Source organism: Accipiter gentilis, unplaced genomic scaffold (genome assembly GCF_929443795.1).
Source record: "Accipiter gentilis unplaced genomic scaffold, bAccGen1.1, whole genome shotgun sequence".
Lineage (NCBI taxonomy): Eukaryota > Metazoa > Chordata > Aves > Accipitriformes > Accipitridae > Astur > Astur gentilis.
The window spans coordinates 1,132,155-1,157,344 of record NW_026060847.1 but is presented as its reverse complement, the minus strand read 5'-3'; the positions used below and the strand labels follow the sequence as shown (position 1 = coordinate 1,157,344).

The 25,190-nt window shown below is 52.2% G+C and overlaps 1 protein-coding gene across 1 annotated transcript in view; it reads left to right on the top strand.

Moving 5' to 3' along the window:
- LOC126036964 (electroneutral sodium bicarbonate exchanger 1-like) overlaps positions 1-25,190 on the top strand; it is a 268,764-nt gene that overhangs the window by 223,664 nt on the left and 19,910 nt on the right. Inside the window, exons 8-27 of the mRNA XM_049797191.1 lie at positions 5,989-6,124; positions 6,341-6,501; positions 7,432-7,617; positions 7,726-7,814; positions 7,936-8,093; positions 8,472-8,559; positions 9,065-9,211; positions 9,384-9,475; positions 9,809-9,983; positions 10,120-10,253; positions 10,791-11,036; positions 11,141-11,246; positions 12,163-12,324; positions 13,049-13,162; positions 13,501-13,662; positions 14,275-14,526; positions 15,339-15,407; positions 15,951-16,124; positions 16,224-16,361; positions 16,840-16,940. Of these exons, the coding sequence (XP_049653148.1) occupies positions 5,989-6,124; positions 6,341-6,501; positions 7,432-7,617; positions 7,726-7,814; positions 7,936-8,093; positions 8,472-8,559; positions 9,065-9,211; positions 9,384-9,475; positions 9,809-9,983; positions 10,120-10,253; positions 10,791-11,036; positions 11,141-11,246; positions 12,163-12,324; positions 13,049-13,162; positions 13,501-13,662; positions 14,275-14,526; positions 15,339-15,407; positions 15,951-16,124; positions 16,224-16,361; positions 16,840-16,940 (2,890 nt within the window). The remainder of the gene's footprint in view (positions 1-5,988; positions 6,125-6,340; positions 6,502-7,431; positions 7,618-7,725; positions 7,815-7,935; positions 8,094-8,471; positions 8,560-9,064; positions 9,212-9,383; positions 9,476-9,808; positions 9,984-10,119; positions 10,254-10,790; positions 11,037-11,140; positions 11,247-12,162; positions 12,325-13,048; positions 13,163-13,500; positions 13,663-14,274; positions 14,527-15,338; positions 15,408-15,950; positions 16,125-16,223; positions 16,362-16,839; positions 16,941-25,190) is intronic.

Genomic DNA, 25,190 nt, shown 5'->3' with positions numbered 1-25,190 from the left:
GTAAATCTTAGGTCCCTTCAGATGCTGGGGACCCTGCGTTCATGCAGCATTGGGCAGACCCCAGATGGATTTTCCCTTGGCACGCTTTACGGTGGAGAAGCGGAGAAGTTCCTCCTTTTGGTCATTCACGGTATTATGCAACTTTTCTTAGAAGAAAACACCTCTGTGCGTAAAGGATGTTCACACGCGGACTTCTCGCTGCACTTTAGGTAACGGCAGGGCCGCGCAGGTGGCGTAATCGCTGGTACCAAGCAGGAGCTGCCTGGAGGCTCCTCTGTTACAGTCAACCAGCTCCGTTTATCCTGCGGCCAAGGGACATGTGTAGGGACGCAGCCTGAAGGCCACGCTGCACGTACAGCGCAGCACAGACCTGCACCCGCTCAGGGTAACTGTTAGGTGGATCCCTAACTCCTGGAGGTACAGTGATCTCCCAGTCAGGATCTCTGCACCAGGCTGTGAAACTGCACGGTAACTCGGGAACCGGAGAAGGTCCAGATCTGGAGGGGATGGTTAACCACAGGGCCTCACGTTGAACCTCCTCTAAGCTCGTCCTGTGCTTACAGGGTTCTCGAGCTTCTCGGGCATCTCCCAGACTGGCCGGTTACTGCCAGCTCCCTCGTTCCTACGTTCCCCTCCCTGCCTGCCTGCCCCACTTTGGCCCCTGCAGCAGCACTCAGCTGAGCACCCTCCGTTGCTCCTGGGGAAAGAGCGTCCTCCTTGCTCTCCGTGGCGTTCCCCCAGCACATGGTGCTGTAGCAAGGACAAGGCAGTCAGATACAGACACAGCCTGTTGAACAGAGCGTCCTGCACGCAGTGCTTCCGATAGAGCAGCTCAGGAGCAAGGAGGTGAGCTGGGTGTGCTGCCTCTCACAAAGAGCATTCTACATCGGCGACCTTCCCCGTTGGACCCTCTGCAGCCTCTCTTTTTCCCGGTGTTGTAGGTGTTAGGTTGTGTGGTTAAAGGTTCATCTCCACAAACGCAGAGGAGGACAAAGGAGCAATGGCAGGCAGGGGAACCCCAGTGACCTAGGCAGAGGCAAGGGAGCACCCTGCTGTGGCTTTTGCCAGGGCTGTCACAGGAGAGGGCTCGACCACATTGTCTGGGTATGAGGCTCACCAGACAAGTATTGACTCTCCCTTGCTCACTTCACAGACTGACGGGGGGAATGCGCTTCTGTGGCCATGCCCTGCCTCTGAAGCCCGGCCGTAGACAAAAAAACGGCTCAAACTGTGAAGGTTACCAGGCAACACGTGACTGGGTGCACGTGTGCGGCAAGGTCTGTGCGTGTGAATGTCTGAAACTGAGTTCTGAGCTGTCAAGCAGAAGCCTGCTTCTTGCTACACGCAGCCAGCGTGGGCTGGTTGTAAATTTGGGTAACACCTGGAATAATCAAAAGTGGCGTGTCCCGAATCCTACAGTTAGTAAAGAGCTAGGAGAGAGAAGCCTTAATTTGGAGGCTGATCAGGCATTGTACTGCTCACATAGACAGATTAGGAAAACTGGGGGCGTGGGGTTCCAGAAAGAAGAGGTGGTGTCAAAAAGAAGGGTTCCCAGAAAGAAGAAGGGATCTTGAAGAGAAGCAAGGGACCCAGGAAGGAAAAGGTGAAGATCCTGGCTGGAGGAAATATCCTGGAAGTGGCGGAAGATCTTGGAGACCAGAGAGCCGCGTGGAGACAAGTGCCAGGGGATGCCCAGGGACCTTGACCAGCACCCTGCGAAACTGGTAAGGGCAAGCAGCTGCACAGCAGGAACCAAGGTGACGTTCTGCCTGACCTTCCCGGACCTGCAGTAGCTGGGATAGGGGAGTTGGATCAAGCAACTGCAGGATTCAGTAGGAATGCATTTCACGAAGGTAAAGAGGACACAGCAGTGGCTTGGAAATGCTGGTTGGTTTAATGGTAAAACTGGAATTATTCTGTGAACTGTGCATTCCTTTTAATATGGACTTAATTTAAAATAGCTGCTTTGAAGTTGTTCTGACTTCACCTTAATCGACACCTGCAATCTTCATCATTTTATCTCCTCCAACAGCCAAACCATACCCTGCCCCTCCCCACCCCCTGCAAAAAAAACCCCAAAACCAACCCAGGAAAAGAAAGACTTCAAGGGCAAGCTAGGCAGCAAAGTTGTGCGAGATTGGTCAAACTGCTCAAAGTTTGCCGAGAGATTGGAGCTTGCAATTCAGATGTACGTCGCTCAGCGTGGGGAGGGTAGTACGCACCTTTCACTGGAGTCAGAGGGAAAAACGGGGAGAAGGGAGCTGCAGCGTAAAGAGTAAAGGACCTGACATTCTTAGGAAAACTCTCCTTTTTCTTTCCTTTTCCTTGCTCCTTCGCTTCCAGATCTCCGTGGTCGCAGTTTGTGCTGCCTCACCTCCAGCACAGCGTGCAGAATGAAACGACGGTCACAGAATTCGTCCTCCTGGGGTTCTGCAGCACCCCAGCCCTGCAGCGCTGCCTCTTTGGCCTTTTCTCTGCCCTCTGCTCTGCCACTCTGATGGGAAACGCACTTGTCTTTCTGCTTATCTGCCCGGACTACTGCCTCCACAGCCCCATGTACTTCTTCCTCTGCCACCTCTCCATCGCGGACATCTGCTACGCCTCCAGCAATGTCCCCCATATGCTAAGGAGCCTCCTTGGACAAGGCAGAACCCCCTCCTTTGCTGGGTGTGGGGCACAGAGCCATCTTTATTTAATCTTTGCACTTACAGCGTGCGTGCTGCTGGCCGTCATGTCTCATGTTCGCTACGTGGCAATCTGCCGTCCCCCGCGCTATGCCCTCATCGTGATCTGGAGGCTGCGCCTCACCCTTGCCACATTTCTGTGGGCTTTGGCGTTCGTATTTGGTACACTGCAAGCCTCTCTGGCTTTACACCTGCCTTTCTGTGGCCCCTGCGAGGTTGTCCACTTCTCCTGTGAAATTCTTGCTGTCTCAAAGCTGGCCTGCCCTGCCGCTCCTGCCAATAAAGTCCTGATCTTTGCTGTTTGTGTGTGCTTCTTCCTCTTGCCTTTAGCCTTAATCCTGATTTGCTCCCTGGACAGCCTGGCCACCGATCTGCGCATCCGCTCTGTGCCAGGATGGCACGAAACCACCTCCACGTGTGGCTCCCACCCGACCGTGGTGGGTGTCTTTTATGGAAACGCCATCTTCGTGTACGCGGGGCCCGGGAGCGGTAACTCCTCTGGGAGGGAGAAAGTTCTTTCCCTTTTCTACAGTCTCGTCAGCCCCAGTTTGAACCCCGTCATTGACAGTCGGAGGAACAAGCAGGTGAAGGAAGCCTTGCTGAAGCTTCAGAGAAGGAAGAGGGTCTTTCATTCCGTCTAGCTGGCGCTCTAGGCTTTCACCTGTCTCCTGTCTTTCTGCTCTGTCTTCTTGAGCTCTTGGGGAATGTTAAGTGGTTAAAACGTAACACAACACATGGGTATTCAAATGCATTTGTCTCTTGTTTCTCTGTGCAGTCTGTTGAATATCATGACACAAAATGACTCATTCCTTGTATTGCAAATAACTAATTCTTGTTCCTCAGATGCAGCCGTCCTAGACAGGTAGTATGTTTCACCGGAACTGTTGACCCAAGTGGAAAAAACAGTCTTCTCGGTTCTAGCTAGCAGTCAGGATAAACTACTGTGTAGCAGGGTTTTTTTCTGAATCTACCCATTGATCCAATAAGATATTCTTTTTCCTTACCGTATTTGTACCTCTTGTTATCCTCAGGATGCTAGAGCTTCAGCTCTACTGTTAGAAAGAAAAAGAGAGAAAACATGATGCTGCTAATGGGCTTTGCCTCTCAGGAGGGTGAACGAGCCTGTGAAGGGTTTTCTTTCTGCACACTTTTGAGCCTGACACCTCTCATGCAGGAATGTTCTCTATTCTGGAGAGTTTTTGCTCAAAGCAGAGCTGGCTTCTGCCCAGGCACTAAGTTTTCCAAGCGGGAAGGGTCTAGGGGTGCATGGCTTTAAATAGCTGCCTGGATCCGCATCATAGCTTGTGATTTCATAATGGTCCCTATTGTGTCTCTGGAGTTGGTGCACACTGGGTGCCACTTAGCTCCTCCCGTGAGGGCTACTCCATCAGTCCCTGGGGAATCGGGCCCCTGACTGACCTGGAGGTTCAGTTGTCCCCAAAACCCAGTGACTGACGTGAGGATGAACCCAAACGGGCGTTACAAAATGACACTTCTGGAAGAGTTACAGGTAGCGCGGCCGGGGCTCAAAAGTGCAGTTTTGTGGGTTGGGGTTTTTTTTTCCATTTTGGAAATCACTTTTTTAGACAGGAACCTCAAGAACAAAGCGGGAGGTGGGTTTTTTTTTTGTCTGAAACACTCATCCCTCTCCTGCTGTATTAAATACGTCCAGACTCTCGTGTTATACAGTACAGGTGATGTTATGGGCTGTTTTATTTGCGTATGGGAAGAAAAACCTCCTACAAGTCCGTGGTTTTAGGGCTGTGCCTGAAGGAGGAGGAGGCACGCAGAGGCGTGATGGCTCGTGGACTCGCGTGGATGCAGGGGTGGGTGATGTCTGGGAGGACGTAAGGGAGCTCTCCACCCCCAGCCCCAACTTTTCCCTTCTTGTCATTGCTAAACAGAGACATGACGAGGAGGCAGTGATTGACCGGGGAAGAAGGAGCAACGCTGTCAGTATTTGCTATGAGAAGGAGGAGTTGGAAGGTGAGTCTCTGCTGAGATCCTGGTGGAGGAGCCACTAGCCCAGCGCGTTTTCCCATTGCACAAAGTCTCTCCAGTGTGCCTTGTTGGGTGTCAAATCATGTGCAGCGAAACGTGCCGCGCTTCTCAATAAAGCAACACAGTTATTGTCACATTTTTTACTATTATGGCTTTTTAAACGGAGGGAAAAAGCCTCCCGGGAGGCCACGGTGTGAGTTGTAGCCACGGGGCTCGATAATTCACGGCTTTTTTTCTCGCAGAGGTTGCTCCTGGCTTGGAGAGGTCAGGAGAATCATTTCAGGGCTGCAGACACGGGGCTGTGATTTTCTTTTTTTGTTCTGGAGTTCATTGCAATGGGACTGATTTGATCGTCTCTTGTCGCCTCGTGCCATACAGAGCTTTTGAAAATAATTAGCTCGTGTTGCTGCTTAATGAGCAAGTCTGAGTGTTGTCCAGCCGAAGCTGGAATTTGAGAAGAGGTCCGATACTTTCAGGGCACTTTTAGATGACCCGGAGCCAACACTTGTTGTTGCTGTGTTGTTGCAAAGCTCGAGTAAAATAGGCTTGGAAAAAAGGACGTCCAGTGAAAATAACATTAAGGGAAGCTGGCGTTGCTCCTGGGATTGAACCGTGGCTTAGCAAGGCACCGGCCACCTCAACTATTGCCGCAATGCCGAGAGCGCTGCAAAAAACGCTGCTTTTTCGCAGGCCACCGGACCCTGTACGTGGGCGCGCAGATGCCACTGGTTAGGCAGAGCCACTGGCATCACCGACGCCACAGCCAGAAGCATCGGGAAGGGGAACGGGAGAAGGAGTCTGCCCCGACAGAGCAGGGCTACCACTGTAAGTCCCACCGCGGCATTCGCTAAACTGGGGGCAACGTGGGCACTGGGGCCTTCTGCAAGCACGTCCCCGTGGCTAGTTTGAGTGAGTTGCTGTTCTTCCGAGGGAAAGTGGCCTTATTGAGCAACACCCTCTTTTTCCCAAGTTTTACTTTCTTTTTTTTTTTTTCTTTTTTTTTTTCTTTTTTTTTTGTTTTTTTAAGTGCAGTTAAATGCATAATGGGTTTAGGCTCGTCTTCCTTAGAGGGATCCTGGCTTTAAAAATGGCAATGTGGGGAAGGAAAGCAGCCCATCCTTATGCAGAGGTGGACCAGATGCTTCTCCTTCTTCACGGCTCTGTGCAAGCCCAGAGAGACGCAGAGGAGGGGGGCCAGCCCAGTGTTTATGGCTGCACTGGTGCTGATGGCCACTTTGCACGTGAGGGTGACAAGCTGTGTTCAGGCGCAGTAACGGGATGGGTCTTTGCCTTCTGCCCCCAGGCTCCCCGTCCCAGCGGGTGCAGTTCATTCTCAGGACCAAGGAGGACGAGCAGCACATCCCTCACCACTTGTTCTCCGAGCTGGATGAGATCTGTGTAAAAGAGGGCCGAGATGCCGAGTGGAAGGAAACGGCAAGGTAAATCCCTGCTGCTTTGGCTGCGGTGGGAGAGGAGTCCCCGCACTGGCAGCGCCCGTGGGCTCTGCTTTCTCCTCTCCAGGACGCGAAGCTTTTGCAGCTGCAGGTGGCGGCACGAGGAGCCTTCTCCTCTTGCCACCCCGTGGCTCTGTCAAAGGGGCTGCAGAGCTGGGGCTGTTTTCGTGCAATGGGGCTGATCGCACCCGATGTCCGCAGGTGGCTGAAGTTTGAGGAGGACGTGGAAGACGGCGGCGAGCGCTGGAGCAAGCCCTACGTTGGCACGCTGTCCTTGCACAGCCTCTCCGAGCTGAGGAGCTGCATCAGCAATGGGTCGGTGCTGCTGGACGTTCGTGCCAACAGCATCGAAGAGATTGCAGGTACCGTGGGCACTGCATCTCTCCGGGAATGGCCGAGCTCAGCTCACCACGGTGCTCTTCACTCCCAAATCAAACCCTGCCCCAATGGCACGTCCTTTTCCAGAAGTGCCACTGTGTTTTTCTCATGAGCTGTTTTTGGATGTAGACTGGGCGTGCAACAGTCGCACTGTTTTTTTATTCCAATATGGGGTCCTTTTGAAAGCAGTTTGTGGAGTTGGAGAAGCCACTAGAGAATATTCTGCAGCCAAAAAGGAGCGTGTGTCAGGGCTTAGCAGGCTGCTCTTAGAAATACGGAGTCTGCGTAAGAGCTGAACCACCTTAAAGGAACTATTTCTTACAAGCTGTTTCCTCGCATTCTTTGTTTTACTTTTGCCTTAACATCCAGCATTTAAGAGTTTTAAGGCAGAGTTTCTCTGGCGATGACCAAGCAGTGTATTTCTGTGGGGAAGATACTTGAAGTTAATTGCAAAAGCCACTTTGGAGAAGTTATCTTTGACTGGCAGCAGGTCTCCATTCAGCCCTTTCAAGGGCTGGAGAAGTCGGAGCCGTTCTTAGCATGTTTCTCCCTGGGCTCAGCAAATTGCACTCGATCAGCACGGGAAACTGGGAACGTCTGTGCTATAGATTGCTTATAATTTGGGTAAACGTGTAGAGTCAGAAAGGCCAGGTCGGGCAAGAAAATTGCATTATTTAGAATGGGAAATATTTATCTTAGCGGAATGATGAATAAGCACTTGGATGATGTTTCTTAGCAAAAGAAAATTCTCGTTTTCGCTGCAAAGGCTGAACATTATTAAAAGGCCTTGCTATGCAAGGCTGAGCGGGCATTAGGGTGCAGCCTGTGTGGCACAGCCTTCCCTGGGGGCTTTGGGGGTCGGGACTTGTTGGGGTTTCTGCTCTGATGGCTTTGTTTCCCTTTGCCATCCTCAGATATGATCCTGGCCCAGCAAGAACAGTCCACGGAGTTTGACGAGCACGTGCGGGCGCAAGTTCGAGAAGTCCTTCTGAGGAAGCACCACCATCAGAACGAGAAGACAACCAACCTTCTCCCCGCTGTCTGCTCGTTTGCTGATGTGAGCAAGAGGCAGTCGGACCTGCACCTCCTCTACAAGCCAGGTGAGGGTTTCTGCAGGGCTGTGGCCCCATTAGACTTGCCCAGGCAAAGGAGAAGCGTCCCAGTTGCTCCTTGTCCATCTTTCTGAGTGTCTTTCTTTTTCCTACCAGCCCAAACAATCACCCCTTGTCCTTCTCCCACCGCTGCGGAAGCTAAAGATGGGGTGACCCGTGAGAGCAGAGCTATGGATTTAAGCAAGGTGAGACACTCGTAGCTTTCTTAACGCCTTTAGGGCCAGATTTGCTCTTGCAGAGTGTGCTGCAGAGCGCTGTGGGCTTTGCTTTTGGGGTAATTGCCTGAAAATCGCTTGTCGTGCCCAGGCGGAGCTGCACTTCATGAAGAAAATTCCCACCGGGGCTGAAGCATCCAACGTGCTCGTAGGAGAGCTGGATTTCCTTCACCAGCCCATCGTGGCATTTGTCCGCCTGAGCCCGGCTGTCCTCCTCTCAGGCATGACGGAAGTTCCCATCCCAACAAGGTGCGAATGAGAAGCGCAAATTTCTTCCGTAAAAAAGACACCCAACCAAACATCAAGTTGCAGGCATCAGTTTGGTGTCCCAAGGGAACAAGGCTAGTGGGAGGGGGAGCAAGCACGTTTCCCCCACCCACGTCTCCTCGCCTTCATTTCTCCATTCCCTGCTGTAGCTTTTAAACCCATCGGCCAATTGTAATGAAAGTTGGCCCCCAAATTACATTTGCCGTCTGTTTTGAAGAATTTCAAATTCATCGCGGCATCGCTGAGCCTACGTGTCCCGTCTTGAGCCACGCTCTGGGCTGGGAGCTGCCAGGGCTTTCCTTGGGTGCTCTTGGAGCAAAGACACCTTCTTCTCTCTCTCATTTTCTTTTTCTTGCCCAGGTTCCTGTTTGTTTTGCTTGGACCAGAAGGAAAAGCCCATCAGTACCATGAGATCGGCAGGTCCATGGCCACTATCATGACGGATGAGGTGCGACAAGATGAGATAGCTCCGGGTCATTTTTGCCTTTCTTCAGCTCTCCCTGTCTCTGAAGTAGTGAGGAAGAGGATTTGCTGTCCCAGCTGCCCGCAGCTCTCCAAATAGCCCAGCCCTCTTTCTCACCCCAAAGCAAACACGCAGATTTGCATCACCCCACATCCTGGAGGCTGAAATCCCGCCCGGGGTGCATCCTGCACCTCATCCTTCTCGCCGGGGTCCCCAGCACGCTGTCCCCAGTGGTGGCATTGCCAGGGCCAGTAAAACTTCTCTTGCTCTTTAAGCAGAAGGGTATGGTGTGCCATGGGGGACGGGGGCCTCGTGGGGGAGATGATTACAAGTGCCGTGATGCGCAGATTTTTCCTTTTGGGGGAATATTTCCTGCCCTTTCCAGCAGGGAATTTTGGTGAAAAAGCCTTGCGTTTAGCCAAGAGCTTATTGCACCGGTTAGGACATCCGAGCTGGGTTGTCCTCTCACCAGGTTGTCTTCTATTGGCAGGTTTTCCGTGACGTTGCCTATAAAGCCAAGAACGGGGCTGACCTCGTGGCTGGCATCGACGAGTTTCTGGATCAGGTCACGGTCTTGCCGCCAGGAGAGTGGGATCCATCAATCCGAATCGAGCCCCCGAAAAACGTCCCTTCGCAGGTGGGTGCCACATCGGCGGGAGGCATGAGGGGGATGGGCAGGATGGCTGGGGATGCTGTTCAGGGGCCCAAATTCACAAGGTCCCACTCTGACACAGTCACAGAGCCAGACCAGAAGCAAAACAAGCCAGTGGTTACAAGTCCATAGCTTTATCTCACTTCCATTTTAACAGGAAAAAAGGAAGATGCCAGGAGCTCTTGATGACAGTGCTTCTCACAGCACGCTGGAGAAACACAGTGGCCCTGAACTGCAGCGGACGGGAAGGTGGGAGCTGTAATAGTTTGGGGTTTTTTTCTGTTTGCCTCTCAAATCTGAGCATGCACCTTCCCTTCTAGCAGGTCTTTGGGGTTAGCTGGTTCAGTGAAGGGGCTCCACATTGCCAGCTTGGTCCCCTGGGCTGGGCAGGGGGGAGATCTGGGCAGCTGGGCTCAGCCCCAACCATCACCGTTGCACGCAGGTTTTCTTGATTTGGGCTGAAGGAGAGTGCTTCTTTTTAGCCACGAAAGTTACTCTATGCTTGTGATTGCCCTTCTGCAGCAAAGCAAAGTCGACGTGTTCCTCCAAGAGAACAGACTCTCTTCTTTTTCCTTCCTGCAGGCTCTTTGGAGGTTTGACCCTGGACGTGAAGCGGAAAGCCCCGTGGTTCTGGAGCGACTTCCGGGATGGTCTGAGCCTGCAGTGCCTGGCGTCCTTCCTCTTCCTCTACTGTGCCTGCATGTCCCCTGTCATCACCTTTGGGGGACTGCTGGGGGAGGCGACCAATGGCCACATAGTGAGCACCTCTCTCTGTTGGGGGGGATGGGGGAGGGTAAAACTCAGGCCAAAGTCCCTGCTGCAGTGAACCGGCTTTGGTTTTTGTTTCTCCCTAACGATTTATTTACTCACGGCCGCCTCTCTTCCCCGGACAGAGTGCCATGGAGTCGCTGCTGGGCGCGTCCATGGCCGGCGTCGTGTATTGCCTCTTTGCCGGCCAACCTCTCACCATCCTCGGCAGCACCGGACCCGTCCTGGTGTTTGAGAAGATCCTCTACAAATTCTGCAAGTAAGGCAGGCTGCCGCAGCTGGGTGCTGCGAGAGCCTTCAGAAGGGGGCAGTGATGGAGAAAAGATGCTTTTCTTTTCTTTTTCTTAGGGGTAGTTGCTAGATTTTAGTGACAGTCCTTTTGTTGCGATGGCTTTGATGGGAGATAAACCACCCTTATTGCCATAAGGTTTATTATTAAGCCCCAGCTTGCTGGCAGCAGGTGACTGGGTGCAAACCCAGCTGGTTTCAGTGTTAGGGCGTCAGGGTGATGTGGGAGAACACCACCTGGCCCAAGAGGGACCTGACCTCAAGCAGCCTCCAAGGTGTTAACACGAGATCCGTGTTAAACAGTGGTAACTAAATAATTGGCCTCTCCTGCTGTGGGTCTACACCCTGCACCACAGCCCCGAGGCTCTCTGTAGTAGTACATGGAAACTGCATTTCCCATCCGCAGCCTTGACACGCTCCAAAATTGCTCCCCGTTTTCCCCAAAGGCAGGCATGGCTCAGGGCCTCTTGCTGGCCTTTCCAGCCTTTGTTTCATTCTGCTTTCCCAGGGAATACACGCTCTCCTATCTGTCTCTGCGGGCGTGCATTGGGCTGTGGACCGCCTTCTTGTGCATAGTGCTGGTGGCCACCGACGCCAGCTGTTTGGTGTGCTACGTCACCCGCTTCACGGAAGAAGCCTTTGCCTCCCTCATCTGCATCATCTTCATCTACGAGGCTCTGGAGAAGCTGAGTCACCTGCGAGACACCTACCCTGTGCACATGCACAGCAAGCTGGACTTCCTCACCAGCTACTAGTGGGTTTTTTTCCCCCTGAGAAAGCTGCTGCCCCGTGGCAGGAGCTCCGGGCTGCACCTCCATCACCTTTCCCTTACCCCTGTCTTGGCTTCTCTCCTCCCAGCTGTAAGTGTGAGGCACCGACCCATCCCAGCAACGAAACGCTGCGTTTCTGGGCGAGCAACAAGATCAACGTGTCTGGCATCGCCTGGGAAAACCTCACGGTGACCGTAAGTGCCCCGAGCCACTGCTTCCTCGTGCCGCGTCCATGGGGTCCAGGGGCATTTGCCTGGTGCAAAAGTCAGAGCCCTTCAGGGAATGATGGGCTTCAAACTGTGCTAGTGCTGCTCGGAAAAGTCCTTGCCTAAATGTAGCGTGTGGTTTTAAGCCGCTTGGTCCTGGGGAGGAGAGTCCACCTTGTCCAGTCTACCCCAACGTTGTGGGTAGCAAGTGTCCCCGTCAAGCCTGTTGCAGGACAGTATTTCTGACTGGGAGGAAGGTTAAGTAGTGGGTGGTTTGATTATTGTAGAAGTTGTAGGACTTAAGTTCATGCTTGAAAGGTAGTAGCTGGCCTCCTTAATGGGTTCCTAGTAACTCCAGGCCTTGCTTTCTCGTTCAGTGCTGTCTGTAGGTACGTGCATAAATTTGCTTGTCTGAGCAGCCTCTCAGGCTGTTGTTGCCGGAAGCAGAGCCCGGGCCTAGGGCAGCAGGCTCTTATGGTGGCCTTCATCCCCTCTTGGCCAGGTTCTGCAAGACCTCCCCTGGGGAGGGACGATCTGTCTCTTCTCCTCCTTTCCTACCATGGTTGTCTTTAGCCCTCCTTCCCTCTTCCCTCTCTCTCTATCCCCAAGAGTTTCCAGTGTTTCCTTCCCCTCTGGTGTCTTCTTTAGCCACGATTGCTCGAATGGCAGGCAGAGGATGTGCCAAGGGTGCGTGGTATGGTGTCCCCTCACATCTCATTTCTCCGCTGTGTAGTTCAATGTGTCACTTGTTCAGCTGCTGCTGCTCATTAAATATAAATCTCTATTGGCAGGAGCAGTTACAGGGTCGTGGATCTTGGACCAAGATCCTCAAAACCCCCTAGCTATGCGAGGTTTCCCTGCCGCACGTGCACTGCCTTTGTGTCCTGACGCTCTGTTTCTCCAGGAATGTCGGTATTTGCGTGGGGAGTTTCAAGGACCTGCCTGTGGACGCGACGGCCCCTACACCCCTGACGTGTTCTTCTGGTGCTGCATCCTCTTCTTCGCCACCTTTGCCCTGTCAAGCTTCTTGAAGAAGTTTAAAACCAGCCGCTACTTTCCAACCAGAGTAAGTAGAAGATGGTGGCCAGTGTCCATCTCCACACTCATTTCCCAAAATGGCTTTCCTGGAGCACTAAGCAGTATTTGCCCTGCCTTGGTCAAGCTGGGAAACGTTGGCCTTGCAGGCCAAGCTCTCCAAGAGCTTGGATGTCCCGCACTCATTTCCATGAGTGCAAAATCATCGTAGCATTTCCCACCTGCCTCGTGACCTGCCCCAGATTGAAGATTTTGGGGGGTTGATTTATTTTATTTTTATTTTTTTTTCTCCTCAGGTAGTAGGAAGTCAGGTTTCCCAAAGTTTTGGGGGTTGGGGTTGGGGGATTTTTTCCCTACCTTCTGTGCATTATGTGCTCGAGCGGAAAGTAGATTCGAATGAGGAGCTTCCTTTTGAGGACTAAAGGATGCCTCAGTGCCTTGTTGCCATTGTAGCTGTGAGTGTAGCTGTAGTGTCAGACATGTGTTTTCTTATTTTTAATATTATTATTATTATTTTTAGGTTTTGACTTAAACCAACCCTTGTCCGCCTAATTAAGCTTTTTTTATTGTCTGACCCCAGATCTCACAGGGACAAACACAGCAGCAGTATCTAAGCAAGGGATCAGGCTGCATGTGCTCAGAGGGGTGGTGGGATTTGGTTAAGCAGCCTTAATGTTGTGGATGTCTGCAACTCTTGCATCTCGCGTTACGGCCCTGTTTGCCATGCCCCTCTCACCTCTGGTTTCTCGCCCCAGGTACGGTCCACAGTGAGCGACTTTGCTGTTTTCCTCACCATCGTCATCATGGTGCTCCTTGACTTTGTGGTTGGGATCCCATCGCCGAAGCTCCAGGTCCCCCATGCGTTCAAGGTAACGGGATGTTTTGGCACGTGGGGGTGCCACAAGGTGATGCCGGGGCAGGGCAGGGCTGAGTCTGGAGGAGATGCTGGTGGTGTGACCATCTCCTCTTCCACCTCCAAGTGCCTTGCTTCCTCCTGGAAACGAGAAGATGGCCCCAAAACTAGATACCTACAGGGGAAGTATCTAGAGGTGCTTGCAAAGAGGAGACTGGCACTGCTGAAGCCCCCGGGAGAGGGGGACATGAAGCCAGGGCTGGGAGGTGCTCTGACACAGGGAGGGAGGGGAAAATGAAAGCCAGTGGAGTGCCTGGGCTGGGAGACGATGCTGATGCGTGGGCTTTGTTGCAGCCTACCAGAGACGACCGCGGGTGGTTCATCAACCCCATAGGACCCAACCCTTGGTGGACGGTGTTGGCTGCGCTCATCCCAGCTCTGCTCTGCACCATCTTGATATTTATGGACCAGCAGATCAGTGCCGTTATTGTGAACAGGAAGGAGCACAAGCTGAAGGTAAGGGCCTGTGAGGGATGACCCCAGCCCCTTCTGGGCTGCAGGTCTGGGGAGAAGCTCTTATTCCCGATGCTTTCTGAAGGCATTGGTTTGGGACAAGGTCAGGCTGCGTGGCAGGATGCTCTCCTGGATTAACGATGATGCAGGGAGCAAGTGACAGGGCAGTTCAGATGAGCAACCTTTTGGAGGAGCAAATTAATCTTGGAGCAATAGAGAAGTGCGTTTTTGTTTTAAAATGGCAGCAGCAGCAGGTGCGGGGAATGAATTGTTTTGATGCGCTGCCAGGGATAACTCAGAGTCACACCTTCCATCCAAGTGGTACAGTTTTCTTTGTGAGTAGAAAAAATGGTTTGGTGGTTTTGGGTTGTGGGTTGTTGTATTTTGGAGAAGTATTTATCGCACAAGCTCTGCATATCCATTGTTTCTGAACTCCTGCCAGATTTTCATGCCACGTGCTTGTGCAAAGCCTGCATACACGCTTGCTTGTTTCCATTTCTTGTTTTGAATTCTGAAGAAGTTGACTTGTGCTCGAGCAGGGTTTGAGTCTGACTTGCGACGTTATCCTTGCTCTTGTGCTATGGGATGCTCTGTTTCTTGTTTTCCTGCCTGCAGAAAGGATGCGGGTACCACCTGGACCTTTTTGTGGTGGCCGTGATGCTCGGGGTGTGCTCCGTGATGGGGCTGCCCTGGTTTGTGGCTGCGACCGTCCTGTCCATCACCCACGTGAATAGCCTCAAAGTAGAGTCTGACTGCTCAGCTCCAGGAGAACAACCCAAGTTTCTGGGGATACGAGAGCAGAGAGTCACTGGCTTGCTGATCTTTGTGCTCATGGGCTGCTCCGTCTTCTTCACTTCTGTGTTAAAGGTGAGAGGAAAATGCAAACCACCCAACAACTGCGAGCTTGTTGGAGGTTACAGCAAAACAGTCCCCTCTCTGCAGGCCTGAGTAGTTAGTTGTGGAGCGGAGGAGGAGGAGGTGATCCCAACCCTTGGGGCTTGACCCACGGTGGGAACCAGCCTCGGTTAGGCTTTGCAGCCCTTCAGGCCCCCGTTTGGTGTGCTCGAGGCGAGCAAGCAACGCAACTGCTTGAATTTTTGGGTGTCTTTCAGGCCCGCCCATGTTTATGGGTTACAGTTGAGCATATTCAGACCAGCACATCTGCTGTCTTTCAAACAGGCAGCCCTTTACTGGCTGCAATTTGCTCCCCAAATGCCCGGGAGCAGCCGTTCCCAGGAGCTAAACACACTGAGGTCATCCCCGTGGGCTTCCTTGCACGTTCCTCCCACAAAGTAATCTTGTCTCTAGGCTAAAAGGAGGCCTGTGGCCTTTGCCTGTTGCCCCAAGAATAGGCAGAAGTGTTTCTTCTACCGCCAGAGAATGCGGCATAGGGTAGCACGGGTGAAATCGCCTGTTTTCCTCCAACCTTTCTGGAAAATAGGATTATTCTGAGGAGAGGTAACTCCCAAGTTCAGCCTAAAGCAGAGCCTTAGCTCACTCGTGCGCACAAAATGGCAAAAAAATGGTTAAAATCTGACCCATCTCTAAGCCTGAATGGAAGCTGGAAAGCTTCAAGCAATTTTAGGCAGTGCCTGTGGAAGAGGGTGGTAATACTGAAAATGCAATACAGAAAAAGAAACGATTGCATTCTTACTTTTTTTTTTCTTCCCCCCCCCCAGTTTATACCAATGCCTGTGCTTTATGGCGTCTTTCTCTACATGGGTGTGTCGTCACTCAGAGGAATTCAGGTACGGACTCTTTTACAGCGTGCAGCATGTCGGCTCCCTGGTATTTTGTCTCTGTAGCAGCAGGGAAAAAAGCAGTGGCATGGGAAAAACTTCTCGCAGAGCAAGCAATGAAACTCTTTTGTGTAAAAAAGAGATTGGTGGAGGTACAGGAGGTATATGGGGCTGGGAGGACCAGGCAAGCTCAGCGCTCTCTGTTGCAGGGTTTAGGGCAGGTCAGTGTTTGGTTACGTGAAAAGCGGGGGAATTTGGTGCAAAGGGAAGGCAGTTTCTACCACTGGTGGAAATCCTCGCGGGGGGATTCAGTGGGCCGAGAAATGCTAATAATGGAATGGCATGGAATAGTTGCCGTTTGGTGGGCAGCTCTCAGGGCCAAGCCGGTTTATAGATGGAGCGAAGGGAAAATGGGTGCTGCTCCCAGGAGGAATGCGGTGGGATCCAGGATTTCTGACGGCAAGCGAGATGCTGCAAAGTGCCTCCACGTCTCGAGAGGGCCAGAAACTTGCCGCAGTCCCAAGGTGGCAACCTTTCCCTTTTATTTCGCAGTTCTTTGATCGCTTGAAGCTGTTTTGGATGCCGGCGAAACACCAGCCGGATTTCATCTACCTGCGGCACGTGCCCTTGCGAAAGGTGCATTTCTTCACGGCGATCCAGCTGACCTGCCTCGTCCTGCTCTGGACCATCAAGGTGTCCCGTGCCGCCATCATCTTTCCCATGATGGTAAGAGCTGCCACCGCTCAGCAGCGGGGTGTTTGCAGTGTTGGAGTGAGAGGTGGCATCGTCTCTGAGCTCACCGCATCTTCCCTCTTATTCATGAAGGTTTTGGCTCTCGTCTTTGTCCGGAAAGCGATGGATTTCTGCTTCTCAAAGCGAGAGCTCAGCTTTCTGGATGACCTTATGCCAGAAAGGAAGAAGAAGTTGGACGATGCCAGAAATGAAGCCGGAGAAGAAGAAGAGGTAAGGCTTGCTGTGTCCTCGGGGCTGGACATCTCCGTGTGGCTGTGAGATTGCCTGTTTCTCTTACAGCTTGTCTGGAAATGTTGGGGGAAGATCAGCACTCAATCGAAATAGATCCCAATAGCCTGTAACTTTTGTAACCTTTGTTTCCTCAAGTAGCAGTGAGCTGAACGCTTGAATACAGGTGTAATTTTTAAAACGAGTCGTTTTTCACAAAGGTCATTATCATTATGATGATTATTATTAGATGCTGCTGCTGCTGCTGCTGCTGGCAAGACTTGCTCATAATCGTGTTTTGAACACACAATCCCCCTGCCCCGAAATCTTTGGAGTGAACGGTTTCTTCCCTGCTGCACTAATACCTATAGCTGCCAAGGGGCAGAAGCGGAGGGCAGACTGCTAAGTTTGTGCTGGGCATTCAGCTTATCTCCACTTTGATCAAAGACAGAGAACGTGATTTGTCCCTTTTTTACATCAGGAGTCCAGGAGGGTGATGGAAGCTGCTGCTGCTGCAAGTTCAGTTCAGCTGAACGTGGGGAAGACCAGTGATGTGGATATCCCAAAGCAAAGCAGTGACAGGTAAAGCTCCACCAAGCGCCAGGACCCCCGGCAAGATTAGCTTGAAGGTGTTTGGCAGAGTTTTCTCCACTTGCCTCTTTGTGGGGCATCCCACAGAAACCAGCAGGCAGCTTGGTGGGAAAACCAAATTTGGGGGCAGGGCTGCAGGAAGTGATTGCAGGGCTCTGACCGCAAGCAGAGTGGCTGCAGCACTCGTGTTTGACCCTCAAACCTTGCCTCATCAGTGCCTTTACGGTAGCTGGAGATCCTCATACTTAACACATGAGGAGTTGCAGGCGTGATCTGTACGAGCAGTGGCTTAGGAACCTGGACCGGGGCTAAGCCCCAGCAAGAGCCTTTGCACAGAGCTGTTGCTCTGCAGCTCCCGGGCTTGCCTCCCAAAACTCCTCATCCAGCAAAATCCCCCACACTTATGCGGAGCTTTGATTCTCGGGGCTCCGCTGTTCCTCTTGCTGATGCTAATGCTCTTGGTGGCATCAGTTCCCATAATCACGGATTGCTGTGTAAAATATTTATTGCAGGACTGATCCTTCTGAGATTGTTATCCTGGATGAAATGTCACAAATGACCGTATGGAAGGCTCTCACTTTGAAGACAGAAACCCTTTGAATCCAGGGAGGAAAAAGGTAAAGGATTGCACGTGAACGTGACCGTGCTACTCTGCAAGCGACGGCGCACGCCTACGCTTTTCCCACGCTTTGGCCGGCAAGGCTGAGCAAACGGCCTGTCCCTGGGAACAGGCATTGTGGACCGTGGCATGTAAACCAGCTCCTCTCTGCTGGGGTGGTCCCCCAAACAGGGCTGAATCAGCAGCAGGTGGCAGGTCTTCCACTGATGATGCTCTCCCTCTTTTTCTCTCCCCTTCGCCTTTCCCCACTCCCGCTTTTCACGTTTAGGAATCTTGACTTTGAAGGAGAGGAGTGAGAGCGTGACTCGGGGATGTGCCAACGCAGACAGAGGGAGAAAGCGCTTTGTTTCAGTTGGAGGATTCCCATTAAAGCCATGCAGATGTTTTCAGTTATCCTTGGTGTGCTTCAGGCATTCAGTATCTCTAGACCAGCAAGCTGAGGTGAAGGTCACAGTCAAGGGGAGTTTGGTGGTGTTAAGTCTGTGTGCGTACGTGCGTGTGGGGGTGTGGGTTTGTAGTGGTAGAGGGACTGCTACTGCTTTATCATTCAGTGCTCTTCTTTTAATACCTAATTCCTCCTCTTTTTTTTTCCCCTCTTTTTTCCAAATGTAAACTGGGAATGTCCAAAATAATTTTCTGTTATAGTTGATGCATTCTCCACTTTCTTCTTGATCATGACCGGGTTTTTGGTCTGGTTTGGGGTCCTGGCTTTAATTCACTCTTATGTCTCTTACTGGTACGAGAGGGATGCCCTCTGCAGCAGGGCAGCATAGAGAGCGTCCGAGCAGTTGGCCTAAGGTGAAAGAAAACATTTGCTCCCTGTGCTCCAGTTTTACCTCTCTTGGTTGGTTTGGTTTTGGGTTTGTTTTTTTTTGCTTTGGCTCTGCCATCAGCCTGGGAGCTGCAAAATGCAGAACTGCCACCTTCTTGTCCCTTGGCTGTAAACTGCATCTAAGGGAGCACTTCAGGTATTTGATTTTGAATACACTGTATGGTCACAGGAGTGGCCAGATGAGACCTGGGGCTCTGTGTCCCTGGGCTGCTCCCTCTGTTGTTCCTCCACTTTCCTTCTGTGTTGGATCTGGCTGAGTTGGAGTTCCTTTACCCCACAGCAGCCCTCGTAGTGCTGTGCTCTGTACTGGTAGCTAGAAAGCTGTTGATAACACAGCAGTGTTTTGGCCATGGCTGAGCGGTGCTGGCACAGCATCAAGGCTGTCTCTCTAACATTCCCCCGTCTCCAGTAGGCTGGGGGTGGGCAAGATCTTGGGAGGCGACGTAGCCAGGAAGAAGAGGCATCTAGGTAGCAAGTAAATCTTAGGTCCCTTCAGATGCTGGGGACCCTGCGTTCATGCAGCATTGGGCAGACCCCAGATGGATTTTCCCTTGGCACGCTTTACGGTGGAGAAGCGGAGAAGTTCCTCCTTTTGGTCATTCACGGTATTATGCAACTTTTCTTAGAAGAAAACACCTCTGTGCGTAAAGGATGTTCACACGCGGACTTCTCGCTGCACTTTAGGTAACGGCAGGGCCGCGCAGGTGGCGTAATCGCTGGTACCAAGCAGGAGCTGCCTGGAGGCTCCTCTGTTACAGTCAACCAGCTCCGTTTATCCTGCGGCCAAGGGACATGTGTAGGGACGCAGCCTGAAGGCCACGCTGCACGTACAGCGCAGCACAGACCTGCACCCGCTCAGGGTAACTGTTAGGTGGATCCCTAACTCCTGGAGGTACAGTGATCTCCCAGTCAGGATCTCTGCACCAGGCTGTGAAACTGCACGGTAACTCGGGAACCGGAGAAGGTCCAGATCTGGAGGGGATGGTTAACCACAGGGCCTCACGTTGAACCTCCTCTAAGCTCGTCCTGTGCTTACAGGGTTCTCGAGCTTCTCGGGCATCTCCCAGACTGGCCGGTTACTGCCAGCTCCCTCGTTCCTACGTTCCCCTCCCTGCCTGCCTGCCCCACTTTGGCCCCTGCAGCAGCACTCAGCTGAGCACCCTCCGTTGCTCCTGGGGAAAGAGCGTCCTCCTTGCTCTCCGTGGCGTTCCCCCAGCACATGGTGCTGTAGCAAGGACAAGGCAGTCAGATACAGACACAGCCTGTTGAACAGAGCGTCCTGCACGCAGTGCTTCCGATAGAGCAGCTCAGGAGCAAGGAGGTGAGCTGGGTGTGCTGCCTCTCACAAAGAGCATTCTACATCGGCGACCTTCCCCGTTGGACCCTCTGCAGCCTCTCTTTTTCCCGGTGTTGTAGGTGTTAGGTTGTGTGGTTAAAGGTTCATCTCCACAAACGCAGAGGAGGACAAAGGAGCAATGGCAGGCAGGGGAACCCCAGTGACCTAGGCAGAGGCAAGGGAGCACCCTGCTGTGGCTTTTGCCAGGGCTGTCACAGGAGAGGGCTCGACCACATTGTCTGGGTATGAGGCTCACCAGACAAGTATTGACTCTCCCTTGCTCACTTCACAGACTGACGGGGGGAATGCGCTTCTGTGGCCATGCCCTGCCTCTGAAGCCCGGCCGTAGACAAAAAACCGGCTCAAACTGTGAAGGTTACCAGGCAACACGTGACTGGGTGCACGTGTGCGGCAAGGTCTGTGCGTGTGAATGTCTGAAACTGAGTTCTGAGCTGTCAAGCAGAAGCCTGCTTCTTGCTACACGCAGCCAGCGTGGGCTGGTTGTAAATTTGGGTAACACCTGGAATAATCAAAAGTGGCGTGTCCCGAATCCTACAGTTAGTAAAGAGCTAGGAGAGAGAAGCCTTAATTTGGAGGCTGATCAGGCATTGTACTGCTCACATAGACAGATTAGGAAAACTGGGGGCGTGGGGTTCCAGAAAGAAGAGGTGGTGTCAAAAAGAAGGGTTCCCAGAAAGAAGAAGGGATCTTGAAGAGAAGCAAGGGACCCAGGAAGGAAAAGGTGAAGATCCTGGCTGGAGGAAATATCCTGGAAGTGGCGGAAGATCTTGGAGACCAGAGAGCCGCGTGGAGACAAGTGCCAGGGGATGCCCAGGGACCTTGACCAGCACCCTGCGAAACTGGTAAGGGCAAGCAGCTGCACAGCAGGAACCAAGGTGACGTTCTGCCTGACCTTCCCGGACCTGCAGTAGCTGGGATAGGGGAGTTGGATCAAGCAACTGCAGGATTCAGTAGGAATGCATTTCACGAAGGTAAAGAGGACACAGCAGTGGCTTGGAAATGCTGGTTGGTTTAATGGTAAAACTGGAATTATTCTGTGAACTGTGCATTCCTTTGAATATGGACTTAATTTAAAATAGCTGCTTTGAAGTTATTCTGACTTCACCTTAATCGACACCTGCAATCTTCATCATTTTATCTCCTCCAACAGCCAAACCATACCCTGCCCCTCCCCACCCCCTGCAAAAAAAACCCCAAAACCAACCCAGGAAAAGAAAGACTTCAAGGGCAAGCTAGGCAGCAAAGTTGTGCGAGATTGGTCAAACTGCTCAAAGTTTGCCGAGAGATTGGAGCTTGCAATTCAGATGTACGTCGCTCAGCGTGGGGAGGGTAGTACGCACCTTTCACTGGAGTCAGAGGGAAAAACGGGGAGAAGGGAGCTGCAGCGTAAAGAGTAAAGGACCTGACATTCTTAGGAAAACTCTCCTTTTTCTTTCCTTTTCCTTGCTCCTTCGCTTCCAGATCTCCGTGGTCGCAGTTTGTGCTGCCTCACCTCCAGCACAGCGTGCAGAATGAAACGACGGTCACAGAATTCGTCCTCCTGGGGTTCTGCAGCACCCCAGCCCTGCAGCGCTGCCTCTTTGGCCTTTTCTCTGCCCTCTGCTCTGCCACTCTGATGGGAAACGCACTTGTCTTTCTGCTTATCTGCCCGGACTACTGCCTCCACAGCCCCATGTACTTCTTCCTCTGCCACCTCTCCATCGCGGACATCTGCTACGCCTCCAGCAATGTCCCCCGTATGCTAAGGAGCCTCCGTGGACAAGGCAGAACCCCCTCCTTTGCTGGGTGTGGGGCACAGAGCCATCTTTATTTAATCTTTGCACTTACAGCGTGCGTGCTGCTGGCCGTCATGTCTCATGTTCGCTACGTGGCAATCTGCCGTCCCCCGCGCTATGCCCTCATCGTGATCTGGAGGCTGCGCCTCACCCTTGCCACATTTCTGTGGGCTTTGGCGTTCGTATTTGGTACACTGCAAGCCTCTCTGGCTTTACACCTGCCTTTCTGTGGCCCCTGCGAGGTTGTCCACTTCTCCTGTGAAATTCTTGCTGTCTCAAAGCTGGCCTGCCCTGCCGCTCCTGCCAATAAAGTCCTGATCTTTGCTGTTTGTGTGTGCTTCTTCCTCTTGCCTTTAGCCTTAATCCTGATTTGCTCCCTGGACAGCCTGGCCACCGATCTGCGCATCCGCTCTGTGCCAGGATGGCACGAAACCACCTCCACGTGTGGCTCCCACCCGACCGTGGTGGGTGTCTTTTATGGAAACGCCATCTTCGTGTACGCGGGGCCCGGGAGCGGTAACTCCTCTGGGAGGGAGAAAGTTCTTTCCCTTTTCTACAGTCTCGTCAGCCCCAGTTTGAACCCCGTCATTGACAGTCGGAGGAACAAGCAGGTGAAGGAAGCCTTGCTGAAGCTTCAGAGAAGGAAGAGGGTCTTTCATTCCGTCTAGCTGGCGCTCTAGGCTTTCACCTGTCTCCTGTCTTTCTGCTCTGTCTTCTTGAGCTCTTGGGGAATGTTAAGTGGTTAAAACGTAACACAACACATGGGTATTCAAATGCATTTGTCTCTTGTTTCTCTGTGCAGTCTGATGAATATCATGACACAAAATGACTCATTCCTTGTATTGCAAATAACTAATTCTTGTTCCTCAGATGCAGCCGTCCTAGACAGGTAGTATGTTTCACCGGAACTGTTGACCCAAGTGGAAAAAACAGTCTTCTCGGTTCTAGCTAGCAGTCAGGATAAACTACTGTGTAGCAGGGTTTTTTTCTGAATCTACCCATTGATCCAATAAGATATTCTTTTTCCTTACCGTATTTGTACCTCTTGTTATCCTCAGGATGCTAGAGCTTCAGCTCTACTGTTAGAAAGAAAAAGAGAGAAAACATGATGCTGCTAATGGGCTTTGCCTCTCAGGAGGGTGAACGAGCCTGTGAAGGGTTTTCTTTCTGCACACTTTTGAGCCTGACACCTCTCATGCAGGAATGTTCTCTATTCTGGAGAGTTTTTGCTCAAAGCAGAGCTGGCTTCTGCCCAGGCACTAAGTTTTCCAAGCGGGAAGGGTCTAGGGGTGCGTGGCTTTAAATAGCTGCCTGGATCCGCATCATAGCTTGTGATTTCATAATGGTCCCTATTGTGTCTCTGGAGTTGGTGCACACTGGGTGCCACTTAGCTCCTCCCGTGAGGGCTACTCCATCAGTCCCTGGGGAATCGGGCCCCTGACTGACCTGGAGGTTCAGTTGTCCCCAAAACCCAGTGACTGACGTGAGGATGAACCCAAACGGGCGTTACAAAATGACACTTCTGGAAGAGTTACAGGTAGCGCGGCCGGGGCTCAAAAGTGCAGTTTTGTGGGTTGGGGTTTTTTTTTCCATTTTGGAAATCACTTTTTTAGACAGGAACCTCAAGAACAAAGCGGGAGGTGGGTTTTTTTTTTGTCTGAAACACTCATCCCTCTCCTGCTGTATTAAATACGTCCAGACTCTCGTGTTATACAGTACAGGTGATGTTATGGGCTGTTTTATTTGCGTATGGGAAGAAAAACCTCCTACAAGTCCGTGGTTTTAGGGCTGTGCCTGAAGGAGGAGGAGGCACGCAGAGGCGTGATGGCTCGTGGACTCGCGTGGATGCAGGGGTGGGTGATGTCTGGGAGGACGTAAGGGAGCTCTCCACCCCCAGCCCCAACTTTTCCCTTCTTGTCATTGCTAAACAGAGACATGACGAGGAGGCAGTGATTGACCGGGGAAGAAGGAGCAACGCTGTCAGTATTTGCTATGAGAAGGAGGAGTTGGAAGGTGAGTCTCTGCTGAGATCCTGGTGGAGGAGCCACTAGCCCAGCGCGTTTTCCCATTGCACAAAGTCTGTCCAGTGTGCCTTGTTGGGTGTCAAATCATGTGCAGCGAAACGTGCCGCGCTGCTCAATAAAGCAACACAGTTATTGTCACATTTTTTACTATTATGGCTTTTTAAACGGAGGGAAAAAGCCTCCCGGGAGGCCACGGTGTGAGTTGTAGCCACGGGGCTTGATAATTCACGGCTTTTTTTCTCGCAGAGGTTGCTCCTGGCTTGGAGAGGTCAGGAGAATCATTTCAGGGCTGCAGACACGGGGCTGTGATTTTCTTTTTTTGTTCTGGAGTTCATTGCAATGGGACTGATTTGATCGTCTCTTGTCGCCTCGTGCCATACAGAGCTTTTGAAAATAATTAGCTCGTGTTGCTGCTTAATGAGCAAGTCTGAGTGTTGTCCAGCCGAAGCTGGAATTTGAGAAGAGGTCCGATACTTTCAGGGCACTTTTAGATGACCCGGAGCCAACACTTGTTGTTGCTGTGTTGTTGCAAAGCTCGAGTAAAATAGGCTTGGAAAAAAGGACGTCCAGTGAAAATAACATTAAGGGAAGCTGGCGTTGCTCCTGGGATTGAACCGTGGCTTAGCAAGGCACCGGCCACCTCAACTATTGCCGCAATGCCGAGAGCGCTGCAAAAACCGCTGCTTTTTCGCAGGCCACCGGACCCTGTACGTGGGCGCGCAGATGCCACTGGTTAGGCAGAGCCACTGGCATCACCGACGCCACAGCCAGAAGCATCGGGAAGGGGAACGGGAGAAGGAGTCTGCCCCGACAGAGCAGGGCTACCACTGTAAGTCCCACCGCGGCATTCGCTAAACTGGGGGCAACGTGGGCACTGGGGCCTTCTGCAAGCACGTCCCCGTGGCTAGTTTGAGTGAGTTGCTGTTCTTCCGAGGGAAAGTGGCCTTATTGAGCAACACCCTCTTTTTCCCAAGTTTTACTTTCTTTTTTTTTTTTTCTTTTTTTTTCTTTTTTTTTTGTTTTTTTAAGTGCAGTTAAATGCATAATGGGTTTAGGCTCGTCTTCCTTAGAGGGATCCTGGCTTTAAAAATGGCAATGTGGGGAAGGAAAGCAGCCCATCCTTATGCAGAGGTGGACCAGATGCTTCTCCTTCTTCACGGCTCTGTGCAAGCCCAGAGAGACGCAGAGGAGAGGGGCCAGCCCAGTGTTTATGGCTGCACTGGTGCTGATGGCCACTTTGCACGTGAGGGTGACAAGCTGTGTTCAGGCGCAGTAACGGGATGGGTCTTTGCCTTCTGCCCCCAGGCTCCCCGTCCCAGCGGGTGCAGTTCATTCTCAGGACCAAGGAGGACGAGCAGCACATCCCTCACCACTTGTTCTCCGAGCTGGATGAGATCTGTGTAAAAGAGGGCCGAGATGCCGAGTGGAAGGAAACGGCAAGGTAAATCCCTGCTGCTTTGGCTGCGGTGGGAGAGGAGTCCCCGCACTGGCAGCGCCCGTGGGCTCTGCTTTCTCCTCTCCAGGACGCGAAGCTTTTGCAGCTGCAGGTGGCGGCACGAGGAGCCTTCTCCTCTTGCCACCCCGTGGCTCTGTCAAAGGGGCTGCAGAGCTGGGGCTGTTTTCGTGCAATGGGG